At 43.6% G+C, this 23,878-nt stretch overlaps 1 protein-coding gene and 1 non-coding gene across 2 annotated transcripts in view; both read left to right on the plus strand.

Annotated features, from left to right (window-relative positions):
* LOC136867430 (endochitinase) overlaps positions 1-23,878 on the plus strand; it is a 274,252-nt gene that overhangs the window by 244,814 nt on the left and 5,560 nt on the right. The window contains exons 7-10 of the mRNA XM_067144633.2: positions 10,246-10,407; positions 11,990-12,068; positions 18,143-18,357; positions 21,853-21,975. Of these exons, the coding sequence (XP_067000734.2) occupies positions 10,246-10,407; positions 11,990-12,068; positions 18,143-18,357; positions 21,853-21,975 (579 nt within the window). The remainder of the gene's footprint in view (positions 1-10,245; positions 10,408-11,989; positions 12,069-18,142; positions 18,358-21,852; positions 21,976-23,878) is intronic.
* On the plus strand, positions 4,697-4,769 carry TRNAK-UUU (transfer RNA lysine (anticodon UUU)). The gene has a single exon. It is a non-coding gene; the product is annotated as a tRNA-Lys (tRNA).

Raw genomic sequence — 23,878 nt, forward strand, 5'->3', positions numbered from 1 at the left:
ACCTTTACTGTCCTTCAATGTAGTCACCAGCGTTGTGTATAACCCGTTGCCAGCGATGTGGAAGTCGTAGTACACCTTTAGCAGAGCCTGTTTTGTTGATGGTGCGAATGGAGCGGTCTACTGCTTGTCGAATCTCTGCAACAGTTCTGAAGCGAATGCCAGCTCACTAATCGTCTGGTTTCGATCACTGTCCAGTAACGCGGCAATGCACTGAGTTAACCTGACACCCGTATGTCATTGATTACGATGGCAAAGTTGCGGTTCGAATCCCGCAACTTCTTCACTGACGCTCGTAGGACGACCTGCCCGATGAATGTCCGCCACAGTTTGCCGACCATCGTTGAAGGATTTTACCCAACGTGCCACTGTTCTGTAAGGCAATGCAGACTCCCCGCAAGCCTCTTGAAGACCTTGATGGCACTGTCGTGCTGTACGACCTCTGGCACATTAATCTTGATCCAACTCCGGTGTTCCTGTTTTGAAAACATAGTGACAGCGTTACGTTAGACCGCTAGCTCACATGTGACTGTGTTTCTCTCGCTTGTGCGCACGCAAGTGATGTGGGACGGGCGAGTCCTTTTGCTCTGAGGTGAGGTAGGTATTTAACCAATGTGTGCTATCAGCGACAATATTAAATTCCGTTGTATAGCGTCTCCACAGCAGTGTTGTCACTATTTAAGTTCCATCCCCCGTATGTATTGCTGTGTGCCTTTTTGTATTTCGAACAGGAAAAAAAAAGAACAAGGGGACACTATCATTTCACGAATTCTCTGTAGATCAGGACAAAACTGTGGAGTGGAGTGGCTCAAAGCAGTTAGCACTTTCATCGTAGTTTTCCGTTTCTATTTCGGGTATTTATCTTCTTTCTTTCTTTCTTTTTAAATTTGTTTACCACTCGAGGGTTGGCTTTTACCTCGGATTCAGCGAGGGATCCTACCTCTAACACCTCAAGGGTAGTGTCCTGAAACGTGAGACTTCGGGTCGGGGGATACAATTGGGAAGGATGACCAGTACCTCGCCCAGGCGGCCGCAACTGCTATGTTGAACAGGGGCCTTGTGTTGGGACTGGGAAGATTGCTTTTTTTGCTATTGGCTTTACGTCGCACCGACACAGATATGTCTTATGGCGACGATGGGACAGGACTGGGAAGGAAGCGGCCGTGGCCTTAATTAAGGTACAGCCCCAGCATTTGCCTGGTGTGAAAATGGGAAACTACGGAAAACCATCGTCAAAGCTGCCGACCGTGGGGTTTGAATCCACTTTCTCCCGGATGCAAGCTCACAGCTGCGTGCCCCTAACCGCACGGCCAACTCGCCCGGTTTTTTAAATTCTAGTGCAAGGTATGAATGAAATATAATCTGAAAAAAATATATATTGAACATGTTTGAGTCAAAATATTGATGTTATCCTTACAACGAATATAGGAAAAAGTGAGACTTTTATGTTTTGTACAGCCCCCTTCCTGAGAGCAGCACTGGAAGAATTTTTAAACTCTAATTGAACAATGACTCTTAATCTCAGTATTAACATCAGAAGACAAAAGTATTGTGGTAAGTTCTGCTATGTATCTAAATGCCATGATAATAAAAGCGATTACTATTATTCCTCACAGTTAAGGAACGTCAGTTGGACTACTCCATCTCTCCGCAGTTTCATTTAATGACATTATTTTGGCAAAGATCAACGAAAGTAACCTTTGGCATTAATCATTTTAACAGTATTAACCTGTGTAACATTCTCCATAACTGTAAATTACGATAGCTCGGCAATCAAAGTCAATATCTTTTCCATAAATAAGTATACATTTCTACCGCAAATAGTTAGGCCGCCAGCGCCGCGTGTCGAGCTGTGTAACTACTCCGATTACAGTGCGTGGACCCGATTGTCAAGGCCGGTAAGGGGCTAGCTAGAGCGATGCATCAAGTTGGCCGTGGTTTATTTCTTGCGAAAAACGTGATAGCGCGGTGCTGTACGGTGCACCAAGTTGCCAACTTAGGGACTAGGAACAAGGCGATTGGTCTACATTGTCAGGTCCGGCTTGTGACGAAGCCATTGGTCTGCATTGTTTAGGTCCGGCTAGTGACAAAACCATGTGTTTGGGGGGGGGGGGCAAGCAAAAACGATCTAGAGGTCTCATAAGCCCCCAGGGTTATCGGTAGAGCTATAACAGCGTATTCTATCTTCAATAGTGGTGAAAATCTGAATTAATTTAGTATACCGGATAGTGACAAAGTCGTTGGTTGGCTTGGTTAGGTCCGGTTCGTGACAAAACCATTGAACTCTGTGCAAGTAAAGGGCATGTGGGGACATAAGTCCCCAGGGTTATCCGTAGAACTATAGGAATGTATCACCCAAAACTTGTCCGCTAGGCAGCGCAATGAGCTCTCCACTTCTCGATTGTTTTACATGAGAATCAAATGGAGTATTTCTAAATTTTTGATAATCGAAACGAAACTGTTATTTTAGAGGGCCGATAACCTTAGATGTTAGGTCCCTTTAAACAACAAGCATCATCATGTTATTTCAAATGCATGGAAATGAAGTTATCATATTCTTCTGATGTTTTGAAAGAGATGGGAAATAATACAGGTACAATAACGATTGCGGGTATGAAAGCGGAATTGAAGGTAAAGGGCGGAAAATGTCAGGAAAGAAGCGAGTTGACTGATAGGGAAGGACTACAAGTAGCAACCTTTTCTTTTAGTGTTTTTGTTAAGATTGAATTATTTAAGTGCAATTAGCCTTTGGAAAATATACGTTATATATATAGACTACTATATTAGGTTAGAGGAGTACATAAAGCACGATATTGGTACGAGAGACCAGAGGCTAAATCCAGTACTACTGAACTGAATTTCGCTTCAGCGCACGAGTTTCAAGACACTGTTTCAGGTCATAAGACAGATATAAATACTTAAAATTTGGAATTGTCCGCCTCTGTGGTGTAGTGGTTAGCGTGATTAGCTGCCACCACCGGAGGCCCGGGTTCGATTCCCGGCCCTGCCACGAAATTTTAAAAAAAGTGGTACGAGGGCTGGAACGGGGTCCACTCAGCCTCGGGAGGTCACCTGAGTAGAGGTGGGTTCGATTCCCACCTCAGCCATCCTCGAAGTGGTTTTCCGTGGTTTCCCACTTCTCCTCCAGGCGAATATCGGGATGGTACCTAACTTAAGGCCACGGCCGCTTCCTTCCCTCTTCCTTGCCTATCCCTTCCAATCTTCCCATCCCTCCACAAGGCCCCTGTTCAGCATAGCAGGTGAGGCCGCCTGGGGAGGTACTGGTCATTCTCCCCAGTTGTATCCCCCGACCAAGAGTCTGAAGCTCCAGGCCACTGCCCTTGAGGCGGTAGAGGTGGGATCCCTCGCTGAGTCCGAGGGAAAAACCGAACCTGGAGGGTAAACAGATGATGATGATGATGAAAATTTGGAATTGATGGATTATTTCGTGTTCAGGAAGTCCGGAATTGTTGGGACTCCGATGTCAAATTATAGGTCACTCTGTTATTCAGGGTACACCACTGCACTTCTACTTCCCTACTTCTAAATCTTCTTGCTCTCGGGATTATTTCCCAGGTACCGGTGCTACTCCACGAAAATATCGATGGCACAGCGTTCTCTTTATGTCTTCGTCTTTCACCTACTCGAACCCGCTAACCACGGTGTCAGAACGTTTAGACCATCGCCACCAGGCGGTCTGATGATTATGGTGGTGTTGATTATTGTTTTAAGAGGAAGTACAATTGGGCAACCAAGTGTACTGTTTCCTTTAATTTACCTCTGTTTTTATTCTGCGCGGGTTGGTGACGGAATGTATTCTGTAGGTCTATCCTGTTGACGTCATTTCCTATTATATGTTGGCCAATGACAATGCTCGTAGCTGCTCAACTGATGGAGAATGGTGCGTGTTACATTTAAATTGGTTATGAAAGTAAACGTACGTCCTACTCCTTGGCTGAATGGTCAGCGACGAGGCCCTCATTTCAAGGGGCCCGGGATCGATTCCCGATGGTTAATTCTTCTGGCTCGGGGACTGGATATTTGTGTTTGTCCCAACACTCTCTTTTTCACATTCAGGCAGTGCATCACACTACCAGCCACCACAGAAACACGCAATGGTAATTATATCCCTCCACATAGGGTTGGCGTTAGTAAGGGCATCCGGCCGTAAAACATTGTCAAATCCACATGTGCGACACAGTTCGTACCCGTGACCCCTTAGCCACAGGTACAGGAAAATGTAGACGAAGAAGAACAAGAAGAAGATAAAAGTAAATCTATGTCTGGGGGGGCGTGTTGGTGGTTTCCTCGCTGTCGTAATAAACACGCATCTCTCCTCTAAAAGGAATTCCAATAAGTTTTGTATAATTTGAACTCCCCTATGAGGAGACACTACAATTCTATCACTACAATGCTAGAAATAATCACTCATACTGTCAATGCTTATGGGCTCGATATTCATGCCCATGTTAGGAGGAAAGACCTCTCCGGTTGGTTTCACATGCGTAAGCCACTATGAGCCAACCGCAGAGAATTGCGAGTGAGCTTGACAGTACGATGGCCTTGCAACGGATTTGTAACTGGAAAAGGATGATTGTTTTTTTCACAGCCAAAGATAAGAAGTATAAATATACTGATGTCATCAAATGTTGATGAACGTCTGAGTTGTAGCTGAACGCTTTGATTACGCTCGAGCGGAGCCCGGATAGCTCAGTCGGTAGAGCATTAGGCTTTTAACCTAAGGGTCCAGGGTTCGAGTCCCTGTTCGGGCGCTGTATTTTTATATTTTTTACTCACTTGAATGTTATTCCTTGCCGTATCTAGAATACGGTTTGGTAACTTACTATCGAGGTCCGCTACGACAGATATATAGGATGAACCGAAATTTGCGCACTCAGGCGTCGCAGTGCAGAAAAAGGACGTTGAAAAGTGGCAATCTGGCAAGACTGCAACCACATATAGTGTAACTACCTCTGTTAGCACGCAGTAGTCGTGCTGTACAGTTCGTGCAGTGGATAGAGATTTCGGTTAGGATGCAGGAGGACGACGGGTCGATCCTGGGTTGAGGCGTATGTTTTTTATTTCGTAAATGTAGTCCAGGTGCTATGGTGTCTGGCATCTTAATCGTCAACAGCAATTGCAGCGGCTCCTTTAGATACCATTTGCATTTACATACTACGATCCTAGAAATGGACGTACAATCGTTTTCATTGGTCAGCTTTGAAAGAAGCCCTTTCCACGTCTTTGGCATGAATTTATTCGCTGTAGGTATGGGACGTTCAATAAATTCCCAAGTTAAAAACATTTAAGCTCGTTACGTGTTCTTCTTCTTAATCTGTTTATCCTCCAGGTTCGGTTTTTCCCTCGGACTCAGCGAGGGATCCCAGCTCTATCGCCTCAAGGGCAGTGTGGGTCGGGGGATACATCTGGGGAGAATAACCAGTACCTCGCCCAGGCGGCCTCACCTGCTATGCTGAACAGGGGCCTTGTGCAGGGATGCGATAGGCAAGGAAGAGGTAAGGAAGCGGCCGTGGCCTTAAGTTAGGTACCATCCCGGCATTCGCCTGGAGGAGAAGTGGGAAACCACGGAAAACCACTTCCAGGATGGCTGAGGTGGGAATCGAACCCACCTCTACTCAGTTGACCTTCCGAGGCTGAGTGGACCCCGTTCCAGCCCTCGTACCACTTTTCAAATTTCGTGGCAGAGCCGGGAATCGAACCCGGGCCTCCGGGGGTGGCAGCTAATCACGCTAACCACTACACCACAGAGGCGGACAATAAATAAATAAATAAATTAATTAATTAATTAATTAATTAATTATGGAACGCTGTTCTTCCTTGGTGTAAACAGAAAGGAGCGCGGCCATTTTACGTCGCAACAGCGCAAGCTGTACCGTTGCCTACGAGATACACAAGGCCGGGAAATACAGCAGTCTAAACTTGTCCTTGAGATACTTCCGACAAGCGCCGCTAGAGTTCTCTTTACTATTCTGTCTCGCCCGCTCATTGCAACACGTTGGTTTGCGAAAAACTATAAAATGTAATTAAAACTAGTAATTTCAGAGGACACCAAACAGATAAAAGATAAGAAATAGACTAAGAGCAATTGTATGACTTATTTTCTAGAACGTAGGCCTTTGTCCCACACTATGTTAAGGCGAAATAAGTAATTTGGCTCATATATGGCTACTGGGTGGGCCAATTTTCGTGAAGAGTTTGATGATTCTGTATTTCATATAAGTAATCGAAGGTATGAATTATGCATGTGAAAATTCCAAATTGACTTAACATCCATTAATAGAGAAAAATCAAACGTAAAAGGGATACAGATACGGCAAAAAGTCATAAGACCAAGGTTGTAGATCATTCCAAATTGAACGGCGATTGTGCAATCTGTTATGTGATAGGAATTTCCGAAGGTCTGCACCATCATTAAAATTGCCTGCATATTTCGATATTCTTCGGGGATAAAAAGTGAAAAATTTAATGATCTTGGATGTTTTCCGTTCGTTACAGGCTAAAACGTATAATTTTGTCAAATTTCAATTATCTTCTTTTTTTTCTGGCAGATTATGCCGCAATCTAGATTTTGGGCGAGGCGGGTAAAAATTAGGACTTTCAGGAAACTAAACCAAAAATTATGCAGATGGTCATTATTACCCCTTAAACGGAAAGCTGTACGAAAAATTTCGCCAAAATAGTCAGTGTAGAGGCACACAGTCGTTACGATTTGATTTATATAGATAAGGAATCTGCTCCATGTAAAACACCTTTTTGGCTATGTCCGTTGGACTTAACCTGCAAAACTGACCATTCATGATATCTCCCTTATTAATCCTCCTGACGAAAAAATGCACATGAAAAAAAGGTTTAGAGGTGGAATTCCATCACGTTTGGTCGATTTCCAGTCAGGTTGGTCTTGTTCTGTATATATTGTGGAAGAGTAAAATCACCATTTCGGTTCCCTATAAACCGCCAGTCCATTCCGGAACATGAAATGTTATTTACGTTTAAAACCTACCTTTGGACAGGTGGATGCTAAATATGAATTTTGGTTCGAATGTCTTCAGTAGTTTTCAAGTTGTAAGGAATACGCTTTACACGCACCCGCTCGTGAGTTAAGTTCGATGGGACTTGTACAAAAAAAACGGTCCGTTAATGATATCTCCCTTATTAATCCTCGTATCGAAATGAAGCACATGAGAAAAAAGGTTTAGAAATTAATTTCTACCAAGGCAGGTAGATTTAAATTAACGTTGATTGTGTATATTTTGTGGAAGTGCAAAATCACTGTTTCGGTTTCGTATAAACCCCCAGTCAGTTCAGGGATTTAGAAACAATATTTGCCCTAAAACCTATCAAGGACAGGTGTATTCTAAATATGAGTATTGGTGGAAATACATCCAGTAGTTTGTAGCACTCGCGTACATACGGCGTAATTAAGGAAGAAAATAATACAGTTAAGAAAGTTGAATGTAATAGAAAATGGATTATAACTGAGGACAGCCGGATAACGACAAATATGTAAATGCCAAGTGAATGTATTGGAAAATCAAATGCCCCTCAATAAATTATGCTAGTGTGAGTTATGGATATAATAAAGCGTTAACAGAGGAGAAATTTAGGTCCATTGATTCCTAGGTAAACAAATAATAAGAAGATGACTAATGGTGTTATTACTTAATCTATTCGAAGGCGGTTATAACATCCAACGATATACCGCCAATATCCCGCAGATAGGCCGATTGACGCCTCTCTTGCCTTCTACCCAAGGAACAACCACGAATTTAAAAGCATGATGAGGAAAATGGCAATACCTTACTTCCCTGCTGGCATGCAGTCAGAGACGTTGCCATGGTAACCTGTAGGTTCGTTGTCGGTCTGTCGGTCACTCAATGCAGAGCATGGTACCAGCAGAAAATTGTAACTTTCTCCGTCATGTAAAGAGTAAGGTAAATTATGAACATAACGAAAGTTGTTTATAACGAAGAGACGTTTCACGTACGGTAAACGAAGTTTACAGAAAATCAATAGTATAAGAGAAAATGGAGGAAAACCATTCTGGTTTTCCTATAAACCCCCCCGTCTATTCAAATATTTTAAAATGATATGCATATAGAAACCTTCCCCGGGATGAGTATAGTCTAAATATGAAGTTTAGTTGAGATCTATCGAGCCGTTTCGACGTGATGGTGGAAAAACCATTCTGGTTTCCCTATACACCCCCGTATATTCAAAAATTTTAAAATGATATGCATATCGAAACCTTCCCCGGGAGGAGTATACTCTAAATATGAAATTTGGTTGAGATCTATCCAGCCGTTTCGACGTAATGGTGGAAAAACCATTCTGGTTTTCCTATAAACCCCCCGTGTATTCAAATATTTTAAAACGATATGCATATCAAAACCTTCCCCGGGAGGAGTATACTCTAAATATGAAGTTTGGTTGAGATCTATCCAGCCGTTTCGACGTGATGGTGGAACAAACAGACAAACAAACAGACACGAACAATTTTATTTATATAGATGTATGACGTACCGATACATACGATTAGCTTACCTGAGATGCAGGAAGTTATCACAATTTCAGCACTTTGCGGTTCGGGGATTTCCTTCTGAAATTCTTGAACGCATCATCCTGATCGGAAATTTTTGGTGAAGTTCAGATATCTTAAAACGTTTTTCTGATTTCATTGCCCGTATCCTACTTCTCAATTTAAATATTGTTTCCCTTAACCTGGTATTTGACTTTCTCGTCAGTAAATATTTCGATTTAAAAGAGCTACTCGTAGCCTATCCCTTACATATAAACGGGACTTGTACCCCTTTTTCGTCTGTGACTGGTGTAGAATCGTTATTTGTTGAAGATATATCATTATCTGAATCAGAAATTCTACTAAATTTTGATGGTACGTCATTTCTGGGAGCTGGATCCTTCCTGCGCTTGTTACTTTTCTGTTTATGAACAGGGTACACACTAAAAACAGAAGGAACTTTGTTGGGAAGAATTCGCTTGACTGATGTGCTTACACTAAAATCTGACGTATTAAAATGCAAGCTACACACTCGAGAAGAATTGTTAGGTACCCAAAGAGATCCTACTTTATCACCTTGCCTGGAAATAGCTTGCCTCCACTTCTCTCTTAAACCGCGCTCCGAAGGGAAACTATGAAACGTCACATTTTCTTGCTTTTTAGCAGTATCGGAAGTACACAGAGGTACACAACAGTTCACCATCTTCTCAACCTCACATACACACACCGACAGAAAAAATACTGACAATAAATTGCACAAAATCAACACAACATCACTATTAGTCCGCACTTCACAATATTAAAAGTCCGCCAAGAACAGAACGGAAACCTGACATCTAGCGGCCAAGCCGTGAACACTGTCGGGCCGCTTTTTCAGCGGCAAATTGCTTCCTATTTCCCGGCCTTGTGTATCTCGTAGGCAACGGCTGTACTAATCTGATAACGCTGAAACCTACCACAGACGTAGACAACGGTGCCATCTAGCGGCTGGTGAGCACACAGCGCCATAGAGCCAACCTGAAGACAATTAGCGCAAAATTGCAGATTCTTACTTGCCTACGCAAGTTTAATTGTAATGTTTAATTTAGTAACAGATAAATAGTAACAGGGAGTCTGACTCATTGGCTGAATGGTCCCGGGTTCGATTCCCGGCCGGGTCATTGATTTTAATCGTATCGTTATTAATTCTTCTGGCCCGCGGACTGTGTGTTTGTGTCTGTCCCAACACTTTCCTCTTCACATTCACAAAGAAACACGGGATAGTGATTACATCCCTCCATACGGGGTTGTCGTCAGGAAGGTCATCTGGCAGTAAAACGGGGCCAAATCCACATGTGCGACACAGTTCGCACCCACGACCCCACAGGTCTGGGAAAAGCGGTAGCAAAATAAGAAGGAGATAAATAGTAATAGGGGAAATGAATGCATGTATGAAAACACATTTTGGAGTACAATAAATGATTTCAGGTGATCCGAAACTAGGGGATAGGAGTAGGCTATTCTATTTTTGTGCTTAGAAAAACTAAATTCCTGCTGTTTCCTCTAATCATTTGGTTATTATTGGTTCAGCCAAAACTTATGATAATTCAAATCCTCAAGCGGCACAAAATCCTATGTACACACCTCTTCTTTCCTAATGTAAATCTCTTCCAAACATAATTCCCACCTCCCATTATCAGTTTATTAATATTACGGTTTAATTGTATGTTCAGCATGACGGTCTTCAGTTGTGGGAAGACATGGGATGTCCTGCGGACAAGTTGATAGTGGGAGTACCCTTCTATGGCCATGTGTTCACTCTCCTAGACAACAGTACGTATCTTCCAGGCGCTGCAATCAACAAAAACAGAAGCATGGGAATGGCTTATTATGAGGTGAGTTGAATATTCGTACTATTTTGTAAACTTCATCCACTGATTAAATTACGAGTGAAATAGTGAAAAATGAAATATTGAAACACTCTAGAGTCAGGTCTATTTCGAGCAACAGATTAAAATATTATATGAAAATGAATGAAATATCCTATGCCAGTCATCTTCCCCATTTCATCATCATCATCATCATCATCATCATCATCATCATCATCATCATCATCATCATCATCATCATTATCATCATCATCATCATCATCGTCCGCCTCTGTGGTGTAGTGGTTAGTGTGATTAGCTGCCACCCCCGGAGGCCCGGGTTCGATTCCCGGCTCTGCCACGAAATTTGAAAAGTGGCATGAGGGCTGGAACGGGGTCCACTCAGCCTCGGAAGGTCAACTGAGTAGAGGTGGGTTCGATTCCCACCTCAGCCATCCTGGAAGTGGTTTTCCGTGGTTTCCCACTTCTCCTCCAGGCGAATGCCGGGATGGTACCTAACATAAGGCCACGGCCGCTTCCTTCCCTCTTCCTTGCCTATCCCTTCCAATCTTCCCATCCCTCCACAAGGCCCCTGTTCAGCATAGCAGGTGAGGCCGCCTGGGCGAGGTACTGGTCATTCTCCCCAGTTGTATCCCCGACCAAGAGTCTGAAGCTCCAGGACACTGCCCTTGAGGCGGTAGAGGTGGGATCCCTCGCTGTGTCCGAGGGAAAAGCCGACCCTGGAGGGTAAACAGATGATGATGATGATGATGATCATCATCATCATCATCATGATTATCATATGCAGTTTCCAGCTGTAGGCCAGGTGTGCTTGCAACATAAGCCTCTCCATCTCCTCTTGCCTTCCCACCACTTTTTCCTCTTCACTCTTGCACAGTCCTCTCCTCTTCTCTGTACACACTCTTCTTCTCCTTTTATCCACCTGTCTCTTGATCTTTCTCCTGTTATCTCCATTTCGTGCATCCTCTGTCATTCTCTTCATGTGTCCATAGCACCGAAGTCTAGATGCCTCTATCCTGTCTGTACTGGCTCTTCTTTCACTATACCTCTAAGGTTTTCATTTCTCACCTTATCCACTCTTGTCACTCCTACGCTGCTTCTCAGAAATTTCATTTCACTTACCTGTATCCTAATCACAGTTCTCTGGCTCAATACTGCTCTGCTGCATACGTCAGAATAGGTATACATAATACATCCTCTTTTGCTTCTCTGAGGAACATCCTTGCTCCAAACTAGGCTTCTCACACTTTTCGGAAACGCTCATGCTTGTCTTCCACGTTCGATTGTTTCCTTATCATTTCTTCCACTTTCCTCTATGATACTTCCTAAATACTTGAAACTCTCTACCCTCCTTGAGCTGTTCCCCTCCAAGCATTGTCCCTCTCGTAGGTCTCCCTTTCTTCTAGTTGTGATCACTAACTCACTCTTTTCGGCATTAAATTTCATTCCATATTGTTCCACCTCATTTTTCTATGCATTTTACTGTTCCTGGATACAGGTGGTTAATTGTTGAGGTGGATTTTATATATATTCCAATAACAATTCCAATGTGAAAAAGTTCTGTCAACTTATTCTTCTATGTTCCTAGATATGCCAGGAAGTCACAGAGGAGAATGGTTGGACCCTTAAGTGGGACTGGTATGGAAAGGTGCCCTATGCCTATAAAAGTAAGTCACTTTCATATATTAACAAGTTATGGATAGGTAAACTATGTGTACAAAAGTAAAGTACACTCATTTAAATGAATCGAATTGGTGAGTATGTGTAACCAGATACCTCAGCATCGTTACTACTGAACGTTTTCATTCCCCCCCTGAAGGTGGGGGGGGGGGGGGGCGGGCCTCCTAGACTGTGACACTGTCTCTCAGGCCAGGAGATTTGTTTCGGAGAAGGAGCTGTGCGGTGAAGGTGAGAGGGTTGGCGGACGTGGCCTATACTAAGAAGTGTCCCGGTTTAGTGCAGGAGAATGAAAAATCACGGAAAATCATTTTCAGGACAGCAGACAGTGGGGACCAGCCCCTCTCCGTCTCCCAAATACAGAGGCGTAGATCCACGGCCACTTCTTCTCTGCTCGGTTGGCCGGTTGGAGTGCAGAGCTGTCGGACAACGGACCAGCCGTGGCCACTTTGGGTCGGGACCCACTCTGCGTCCGCCCATCCAATGTTTATAAGGCCGCCAAATTTACTAATATCTGTGTCGCGAACGTTAGTTGTATAATTAACTTAACCTTATAAAAAGTTATGTTTAAATATCGTTTTTCAAATAAAATATGTTTTATTTCATCCGAAATTTCGTATTTTTTCACACTTTATAGAAACTGAAGTCGTTCAGAAAATCCCGAGAAGACCTGACTTAAAACACTTTTTGCACTTTTTGATCATGATAATGGAATAAAAATACTAAGTGTAACATATCAATAAATATGCTATGGAGAAGCCATAGCGAGGCAGTGACTCACAACTACATTTTGACACCCTATGCACTTCTGTTGCTTTCAATAGAATGCAATTTGTCATTAATCAACGTATATTGTAACAGACAAATTCAAACAATCCACAATATTACATTAAACACGCAAGGTTTTACAATGTAAAACCTGTTGATTTCTCTCTCAAGTAATAACATAATATCCTCATTTACACTTCATCTTCCTTAGAATATATTATATTGTACTGAACATCTTATGCTATATCCAAGAGTAATATATTAAGTTGCATATTTAAATATATTTACTATTCGTTTATAGGGAGGTGCACTATTTTTTTCAGTTTTCTGCATACTACAAATGTTGTTTACCGTCGGCCAGTTTTTAGTGTGTTTTGAAAGTATTTCACCAACAAGTCTCTTTATTCCAATCGGATCCTGTTGCAATATATCGTTCCTGTGTAATTATGATATTTTTGAGTTTTCTTATACTCCAACATGAGAAGTGTCTTACAACATTTCTTCTTGTGTTATACTGATGCCCATTATGAATTGGTAAGTGTGGCTTTACGTCGCACCTACACAGATAGGTCTTATGGCGACGATGGAAGATGAAAGGCCCAGGAGTTGGAAGGAAGCGGCCGTGGCCTTAATAAAGGTACAGCCAGAATTTTCCTGGTGTGAAAATGTGAAAACACGGAAAACCATCTTCAGTGCTGCCGCCAGTAGGATTCGAACCCAGTACTTTCCGGATACAAGCTAACAGCCGCACGGCTAACTCGCCCGGTGAATCGGTAAGTGTATATCGAGGGAAAAGTCATTATTTCCACTTCCTGGAAAATAGTCCTACATGATCTTTGTCTTAAATTCCCTGTACGCAGCTGAATGCTTTCTTTTGCCCGTGATATTCCCACACATTATTGTTCCGTACGGGATGTAAATTAAAGACAGTATAGTAAGCAGAGTCCGCCTCTGTGGTGTAGTGGTTAGCGTGATTAGCTGCCACCCCCGGAGGTCCGGGTTCGATTCCCGGCTCTGCCACGAAATTTGAAAAGTGGTACGAGGGCTGGAACGAGGTGGGTTCGATTCCCACCTCAGCCATCCTCGAAGTGGTTTTCCGTGGTTTCCCACTTCTCCTCCAGGCGAATGCCGGCATGGTACCTAACTTAAGGCCACGGCCGCTTCCTTCCCTCTTCCTTGCCTATCCCATCCAATCTTCCCATCCCTCCACAAGGCCCCTGTTCAGCATACCAGGTGAGGCCGCCTGGGCCTGGAGGGTAAACAGATGATGATGATGATAGTAAGCAGACATTATTTGAGGTTTCCAAACACACTTAGATTCTATCTATCTATCTATCTTAATCTGTTTACCGTCCAGGGTTGGCTTTTCCCTCGGACTCAGCGAGGGATCCCACCTCTACCGCCTCTAGGGCAGTGTCCTGGAGCGTCAGACATTGGGTCGTGGGATACAACTGGGGAGAATGACCAGTACCTCGCCCAGGCGGCCTCACCTGCTATGCTGAACAGGGGCCTTGTACGGGGATGGGAAGATTGGAAGGGATAGACAAGGAAGAGGGAAGGAAGCGGCCGTGGCCTTAAGTTAGGTACCATCCAGGCATTTGCCTGGAGGAGAAGTGGGAAACCACGGAAAACTACTTCCAGGATGGATGAGGTGGGAATCGAACCTACTTCTACTCATTTGACCTCCCGAGGCTGAGTGGAGCCCGTTCCAGCCCTCCTCGTACCACTTTTGAAATTTCGTGGCAGAGCCGGGAATCGAACCCGGGCCTCCGGGGGTGGCAGCCAATCACACTAACCACTACACCACAGAGGCGCACCATTTCCTTAGATTCACAATAAAAATACAGTTGTATTTGTACATTCCAGTTCAATTTTGATTCCTAACTCTTTCAGTGACTTGTTGCTGTCCTCCCTAGTTCTATTGCTACCGAGCTCGATAGCTGCAGTCGCTTAAATGCGACCAGTATCCAGTATTCGAGAGATAGTAGGTTTGAATCCCACTATCGGCAGCCCTGTAGATGGTTTTCCGTGGTTTCCCATTTTCACACCAGGCGAATCCTCGGGCTGTACCTTAATTAAGGCCACGGCCGCTTCCTTCCCACTCCTAACCCTTCCCTGCCCCATCGTCGCCATAAGACCTATCTGTGTCGATGCGACGTAAAGCAATTAGTAAAAAAAAAAAAAGTTCTATTGCTTAGATACGAAAAAATGTATTCAGTTGTGTTGCCGTTTAAGACCAATTTCATTTATTCTCCTTCAACAAAGACAACTACTCCTGAAACCTCTCCCTATTTTGATTAACTACATTTTCTGATTTTCGATCCGCTGTTATGAAAGTAATATCATCCGCATAGAGTACAAACTGGCCTGATTTCCCAGAAGGTCATGTTATGTATGTTAAACCCTTCAAATCCCAACCCTTCCTTGCCGGCATTCAACCTCGCTTCCATGCATTTGTCGGACTGTTAGTGGTCAGACCGTTGTTTCACTGAATGTGTGTTATACACGTTGCATTTACACAGCGACTCGGCGCACGATCACATTTTCACCATGGCTGCTGCAGAATGCGAAGGCTAAAATTATTTTTCGTTGGCTGAACGGTCAGCGTACTGGCCTTCGGTTCAGACGGTCCCAGGTTCGATTCCCGGCCGGGTTGGGGATTTTAACCTTAATTGGTTAATTCCAACGGCAAGGGGGCTGGGTGTATGTGTTGTCTTCATCATCATTTCATCCTCATCACGACGCGCAGGTCGCCTACGGGAGTCAAATAGAAAGACCTGCACCTGGCGAGCTGAACCCTTCCTGGGATATCCCGGCACTAAAAGCCATACGACATTTCATTTCTAAAATTACAATTCAACTACAACTTGTTGTCGTCGTGGTTTCTTCTATTTAGTGATATATGATTCATCCTCCATGTGAATTTGATATTTGCGTTTTTGCGATGTCATAAAGAGCGGATACAACGGCATTGTTTAGGTATTCGCTCAGGGAAAGTGACCAGACAACTGAAATAGGATACTTTCTTAGCATTCTTCTGGACTGAATATGGAAAAAAAAAAAAAAAAAAAAAAACAGAGCTAAATTACACTCCATCAACTGTTTTTATGACCTTTGTTTAGATGCATTTTTGTAACATCAACTTCATTGGCCACATTGGTAGTATTGTGAGAGAAGGTAGTAAAGGGTTGTGGTAATGTTGGTAATGGAAGTGGTAAGGAGGCGAAGAAGGTCTAGTGTCAGGAGGGGTGATATGAGGAAGTTCGGTTGTGGAGCGGGTAGGGGGACAGCTTGCGGGGGTGGGTGGCGGGCTACGAGAAATGGGAAGAGGAGTGGAGCTGTCGGGGTGGGGTGGGGAACGAGACGGCTCCACTCGATAGGTGCGCCCGCGAAAACGGACGCCGGTGGTGAGTAGATGGTCTACGTCGGCTGCAGAGGAGAGTTGTATGCGCACCATGAAGTTCGGGCCGTTGGCAGTGAAGATACGAAATGCCCGACGGGCGAGGACGCCTGCCAGTTGTAGTTCTTCCAGAATGTCCCGGTCGGCGATGACGGGATCAATGCCACGGATGACACAGCTCGGTGATGGAGACTGCAGGTGAGTTGGCGTTGCTGTGGTTGCTTCGGCGCGGGAGGTTGGCTGAGCTGTAATGGCGGCATCCGTGTAGGTGAGAGGAGGCGGGTGTGGACTTGATAGTGTGGCAGAGAGGGAGGGTGGGGGAGTGGCCATGATAGGAGTGAGGTGGCTAGTCGTTGTATGAAGAAGAGAAGTAGACGAGGTAGTATGGGCAGAAGTGGTGATGGTAGTGGTAGTAGTAGTGATGAGAGTGGACGTGATGACGGAGGGGGGCGCTGGAGGCTGTGGGGATGTACGAGGGGGACGGATATGAACAGTGGAAATGGGATGAGGATGGTGGCGACTAGCCTCGATGAGGTCCTCCGGAGTAGAAACCACTTCATGGAGCCTGCCGTTGATGGTAGCGCCGTTGTAGATCAGGGCTGCCGGGCCTTCGGAATGGTGGAAGAAGGCCAGAACCTCCGGCGAAAGTTGACCAGTGAAGTTGTCCCGGAGCCGCAGTACATCGTAGATGAGGTAACCAGCCTGGCCGAGTTCACGGCGAATGAAGATGTCGGGGAGAGTGGTGTCCATGTCCTTAATAAGACAGGTGTAAAACATCGTGGAGAGGGGAGGCGACAGCCAACTAGGCGTCTGCCCGTTTAATTATTCTTGGGCCGACTGAGTAACAGCAGAGAAGAGCGCCACCCAGCCGAGAAAAGCGTGGACATGCGACGTACGACGAGGATTCTTCTGAAATCACAACAGACCTTCTATGTATCTTTTCTGCTGAAAATTTGTGAGTCTTAAGAATGGTGTTAATTTTATTTTTGCTCTCTGCATCTGCTATCTCAAGTCCAACTGCTTTGAGATCTTGCTGAAATTCGTGTATCCATTGACCTCCTATCATCTTCCCGAGATTTCTCATCTTTAGTTGTCGTAACGACGATTTTCCGGCAGTCGCAAGGTGTGAAAGAAATACGAGATTCTTTTCTTCTTCATTGTATCGGTGATTTGTCAATCTCTCGATAGACAGTTTCATTAGGAAGAATTATCTAGACTCCTACGACGTGGTATTTATTTATGCATATTTCTACGATTCTTCTTTCAGTTTTGAGGAGACTATCGGACGATTTCTTCTTTTGTTTTCACTTTGGAACAGGATTTCACAAGCGTAAGTTACGGTCTATTGACAGGCATTTCTTATTATGTTTTCCAGGTTAGAAATTGGGCTTTTTTCGTTTTGTTAGTTCTTTTATCTATGTCACTTTCTCGTTTAAGTTGTGTGTGATGATTTCTCCAAGATATTTAAATTGTTGAACTATGTCAAGTTTTTGATCAATTATGAGTACTCTATAAAATTTAAAATGTTATAACCTACATTTTTAAGACCGAATGCCAGATCTTGGTGATTTCAAGCGAGCATCGTGCGCAAATTTATTTTAGGCCATTTTACAAGTATTTTCAAGTAATTAATTTCCGGAGTTTTATAACGCAGAACATGTAAATCATTATGGTCATTGTTGTGTAACATTGTATGAACAGTTTATTTCATGACCTCTGAGAACAATTCAACATTTTAAAAGGTTTGGTTTGATTTTTATTTTGGTGTGAATTTGAAGCTTGACGTACTCAGTGTACCTACATTTTGATATTATCCATCCTAATATTCTTGTACTTTAATGACATTTGAAAACAGAAACAAAAGTACGTGTAGTAAGTTGTAATATTTGTCCACAGATCTGACATGGGTAGGTTACGAGAACCCACGCAGTATTCAGTACAAGATGGATTTCATCAGAGAGAAAGGTTATGGAGGAGCAATGATGTGGGCTATCGACAACGATGACTTTCGAGGAGCTTGTGGTGAGAAGAATCACGTAGTTAACATCCTCAACAACAGTATGAGTGACTACATAGTGCCTTATCCAAGAAGAAACGGGTCAGCAGAACGGGTAGGTCAAAACTGAAGATCAATCATTGGTAATATAACTTAATTTCATGGAATTGATATTTCCCTTCCTTCAATTAACCCGCGTTGCGCCTAGTGCAGTGAGTTCCATAGAATATTTTGCGTCCATCGGAGACTCTCATTTTACAGTTCCAGTTTCCCGAGTACTGTTGGTGAGCCTCTTCCACTCTGTCGTATTGAGATGCGTTCTGTTCTTAATGATGCCTTCCAGGGTCTTTCCCCGAACTGCAATGCCCATTTAGTGGGTTACTCCGTCCTCCTTACATGCACATGCCCGAACCACCTCAGTCTGGACTTGCTGATCCTTATTTTTTTGCTAGTTGCTTTACGTCGCACCGACACAGATAAGTCTTATGGCGACGATGGGACAGGAAAGAGCTAGGAATGGGAAGGAAGCGGCTGTGGCCTTAATTAAGGTACAACCCCAGCATTTGCTTGGTGTGAAAATGGGAAACCACGGAAAACCATTTTCAGGGCTGCCGACAGTGGGGTTCGAACCTACTATCTGCCGAATACTGGATACTGGCCCCACTTAAGCAACTGCAGCTATCGAGCTCGGTACTTGCTGATCCGATCTAACAATACGAAAATATACAATCGCAAGAAAATTGTAAGGACTGTAAACGAATCGGTAGAACAATATCGCACACGGATCTGTGACAGGAGACAATGAAGGAGGTTGGCCGTATCATCACCCAGAAAATATGATTCTCTTATCTGTTCTTTTCTCGTTACTTGATCTCTCATCATAATATTTCTGCTTTTACAAACCTTCTGGGTTGGTGCCATCTAGTCGACCTGCCTTCCAATTTTGACGTTGCGATTGTGCTGCTGTCTAGCAATGAAAATTGAATCCTACTGGATAGTTGCTGTAGCTAGCATAATTTGATTTCGTCATGTACGCTACCAGAAACCTTTACCATACCAACAATACCAGTCGCCGGGTAGATGGCGTGGTAGAATACATCCAGGGTATCCCCAGCCAGTAAAAGTTCAGTCACTGCAGTGCTTTCTCAGCGCAGATATCTAGGCGTGATTGCACTGTCATTTGTTTCTTTCTCGCCGACTTCTCGCGATGATCGTGATCGTGCGTTGCACAGGGCTGCCAACTCTTTACCTTAAGAACTAGTCGTGAATTGTTAGGTGCGGCGGCGCTAGTTTTCAACTTACGAACTAGCGGATGGGTTTGGACTGTGACCGAACAAAGGGGGTCTGAGGGCGTAAGCCCCCAGGTTAGGGCCGCGAAGCATTCCGTACGGTGAGAGCAGCTGTCACTCCTGGTGACAAAGCTATTGGTCTGACTGTACATTGTTTCGCTACAGATTGTATTTAGTTGTGTTTTTATTGTGCGCTGCTTGATAACGGAATGTATTTCACTTGATTGCTGGGAATAACGTCATATCCGATTGTATTTCAGCCTATGGAAATGCTACAGCGCGCTTTAACAATGAATAATGGCGTGTGATAAATTATATTAGGTTATAAAAGTAAATGTGTCCGCCTCTGTGGTGTAGTGGTTAGCGTGATTAGCTGCCACCCCCGGAGGCCCGAGTTCGATTCCCGGCTCTGCCACGAAATTTGAAAAGTGGTACGAGGGCTGGAACGGGGTCCACTCAGCCTCGGGAGGTCAACTGAGTAGAGGTGGGTTCGATTCCCACCTCAGCCATCCTGGAAGTGGTTTTCCGTGGTTTCCCACTTCTCCTCCAGGCGAATGCCGGGATGGTACCTAACTTAAGGCCACGGCCGCTTCCTTCCCTCTTCCTTGCCTATCCCTTCAGATCTTCCCATCCCTCCACAAGACCCCTGTTCAGCATAGCAGGTGAGGCCGCCTGGGCGAGGTACTGGTCATACTCCCCAGTTGTATCCCCCGACCAAGAGTCTGAAGCTCCAGGACACTGCCCTTGAGGCGGTAGAGGTGAGATCCCTCGCTAAGTCCGAGGGAAAAACCGAACCTGGAGGGTAAACAGATGATGATGATGATGATCATGGCGGGTGGGTCCCTGGCTGTTGCAGTGAACACATCTCTCCTCTACAAGGTATTCCTCATAAGATTTGTAACATTTCAAATCCCTTATGACGCTATACAATTTATGCTACATATACTGAATTTCTAAGGCCCAGCCTATCGTAATAGGCGACTAAAAGGGGGACGAGGGGATCTCAACTTCGGTTGGCGACCACGGTTCTGCTTGGTGATTCTGGTATTGCTTCCTCCTAATTGTGTTAGGCTCCTCACCGTCATATTCCCTGTCTAACTTCCCTTGATCAACTCTTGTTCTTTTCGGACCCCGACAGTTTTAGTGGGACCTCTTCCATTTCTTTTATGGTAAGTGTCCAGTAGTAGGACCTGCTTCGTCTTAAAACAATAATCACCGCCATCTCCAGCAACAACAACATAGAGTGCAAAACATTTTAAACAACCTTGAGAAGTCACCTCAACGGTGTTCAAGCCTGCAAGCTTCAATTCGTAAGTGGGGCGATATACCACTGATCCACGGAAGTATTCCCTTGGGGGGGGGGGATACCCTCTTAGTCTTCTCTTATGAGAGTCAGAAGATACCATGAGTGTAGGTTGCTCTAATGTCTCCACCCACATGGGTTTCTTCGAAGAATGAATGTGTCGAATAAAGGGTCTTCTTCTTCTTCTTCTTCTTCTTTTCTAGCCTATTTCAATCCACTGCTGGATATAGGCCTCTTCCATATGTTTCCATCGTCTTCGGTCTTGAGCCACTTGGAACCAGCGTGCTCCAGCCAACAGCTTTACGTCGTCGAGCCATCTCTTCTGGGGTCTTCCAATGCCTCTCTTGTGTTCCCATGATCTCCAGTGAACAACCTAGAGGTCCACCTGTTGTAGTCTTGTCGAGCTACGTGTCCTACCCATTGCCATTTTAGTCTTGCTACTCTCTCTAGGATGTCTGTTACATTAGTTCTTCTCCTGATGTCCTCTGAACGGATCTTATCCCTAAGGCTGATCCCTAGCATCTGTCCTCCATAGCTCGTTGTGTTCGCTGAAGCTTGCGAGCGCTTTCCTTCGTCAGAGTCATCGTTTCCAGACCGTAAGTTGTAACTGGCAGCACGCACGTATTATAAACCTTGGTCTTCAGGTTAATTGGAACATCCTTGTTGGTGAGGATGAATCTTAGTTTTCGGAATGCAGTCCAACTCATACCTTCTGCGAGGAATTTCTGCACGTTGGTTGTCTTTTCCAAGTTTTATCTTGTGTCCAAGATAGATGTACTCATCGACAGCTTCTATATATTGGTTTCCCATTTTAAATGGTCGACTCTCTGGGTAGTGGTCGGAAATATATAAGATTTGACCACAGATGGTCTGAAAAGAAGAAAATGCCAGTAAGAGTGAGGCACAAGTTAATGGATCTATGCTAGATTTTGCCACATTCATCTCACATGATGCATTCCCCTGATGTGAAAACCGTGTACGTTTTCAGAGCATTTACTTCAATGTTGTTTGTTTCCAGGACGATATTCCTCCGGAGCCACCAGCTAATGAGTGCTACCCAGTGACATTACCACCGATACCTATCTACATCCAGTGCAACGCAGAGAACAAGACAGAGGATCTTGGAGAAGAATTTAACAGAGTAAGATTGTGTTTATTTTCAAGGGAACTTTTCACCTTTTCATTCTGTCAGAAACACTTAATTATAACAGATATAACACGGTAACATACCTGTAAAATCACACACACAAACGAAGAATGATATGTTTCATTCTATAAAAAATATTCTCAAACTCTCTCAAATCACTTAAAACCATGCGTGTATATGATATTGTTTACGTAGCAGAAACCTTTAGTGATTGTTTATTTGTGATATTATGAACAAGTGGGACAAACTATGATTGCAGTAGCCCACCTCTGTCACCTTAGTAACTTTTACAAAGGTGAAAAATGAGAGTATCCTCCTAATTCAATACAATAAATATTCCGTCATTAGACGGAGTAAACAAATTCAAACATGTTTCGGCTCGTTTGAGCCATCTTCAGTGAAAAATGAGGGAAGTTTGAAATAATTTACATAAGTTGAAAAAATGCTAAAAAACATAATGAAGGAGCAAATGAAAAAACAAACAAAAGAGAGCCTAGACGGAAACAAAATTAGCACAAATATACAATATTTACATCAATATGCGGAGCAAAAAACAACTCACTGCGACAAAATTCAGTGAAAAGGTGTTAATTAAAAATAATAACTGAAACTAAAAACTGTGTTAACCTAAGAAAACAAAGGAATGAAAAAACAAATGATGCAGATGGAAATGAACAATAGTAGCACATGGTGAGGTTGTGGACCTCACAGTTTACAAAATATTGTTTAGTAACATAACAAACAGGTTGAAATCACTGTCGAAAATCATCCTTGTAGAAACCCATCACATTAAATTGGTCAGGAGGGGAGCGGGAGCAAACATTTTTTAGAAACTAAGCCTGATATGACGTGCAGGCGAAAAGCCTGTGACAAGGAAAAAACGCCAATGAAATTTAAAGCTTTAGAAACAGCAGCATTCTCAATATCTTCTCAATCTAGTGGTCACTTTCTTGATTATTGTTTCATAATGTTGGCTGGTGTCTTGCCTTATTATGAAGGGTCGGAAGGGCCGCGATATAAAATTGAGAAGCTGTGTTAGGTAGAAGACAGATGCATAGTAAACTGTAAGTGATCTAGTGGAAACCGTCAATGTATTGAATTAGGAGGATACTCTCATTTTTCACCTTTGTAAAGTGAAAACCGTCAATACGGAATGATTCTAATATCTTAGTAAATCTGACAAAGTTTTCTATACTTAATTAAGCTACTTATCGAGCGTTACTTCCAGCGAATAATTGATTTTTCAAGGGTTAATTTTCAGCAATGTATATCGAGGTGTGTGCATTGGAAGTGTGTTTGCCCCTGCCCGAATCGTTTAAAATGTAAGGATAACTTTTCCCTATGCTGCTTTATAGTACATTTCCAGGAAGATGGCTTAACAGCTGTGTCACATCATAACAGGATTTTCAACAAGGTGACGTGTATTCGAGTACCGGGCAACGCATGTGGAAGTTTAGAAATGAGAAGCTTAATCGTCATAGTTCGTATTCCACGCAAAAGTATAAGCTTGCGCCATAAAATAGGGATACAAATCCTACCCTGTGTACGCAGGTGTTGGAGGTATAAATTTACTGTCCTAAGCCGCGCGTTTCTTCTCCTTTCACCTTTCCCACATTTTCATAAGGTCGCTTCCTGGTGCCAGCCACTATTGCGTGGTGTTTGATATTGTGGTGTGTTGTACGAATATGAAGAGGAGTACAGTATTTTGTGTCGAATAAAACACCCAGACCCCGAGTCATACTAATTAACAGGCGACATTAAAATACGCCGTCAGGAATCGAACCGCGAAGCCTTTGAACTGAATGCCTCAACGCTGACCATTCAAACAAGGACCTGGATCAACTGGTGATTTTCGTGAGTGATAATATCTGGCAGAAATGTGGCAATATATCGTATA

The sequence above is a fragment of the Anabrus simplex genome, chromosome 3, assembly GCF_040414725.1.
Source record: "Anabrus simplex isolate iqAnaSimp1 chromosome 3, ASM4041472v1, whole genome shotgun sequence".
NCBI classification, from domain to species: Eukaryota; Metazoa; Arthropoda; class Insecta; order Orthoptera; family Tettigoniidae; genus Anabrus; species Anabrus simplex.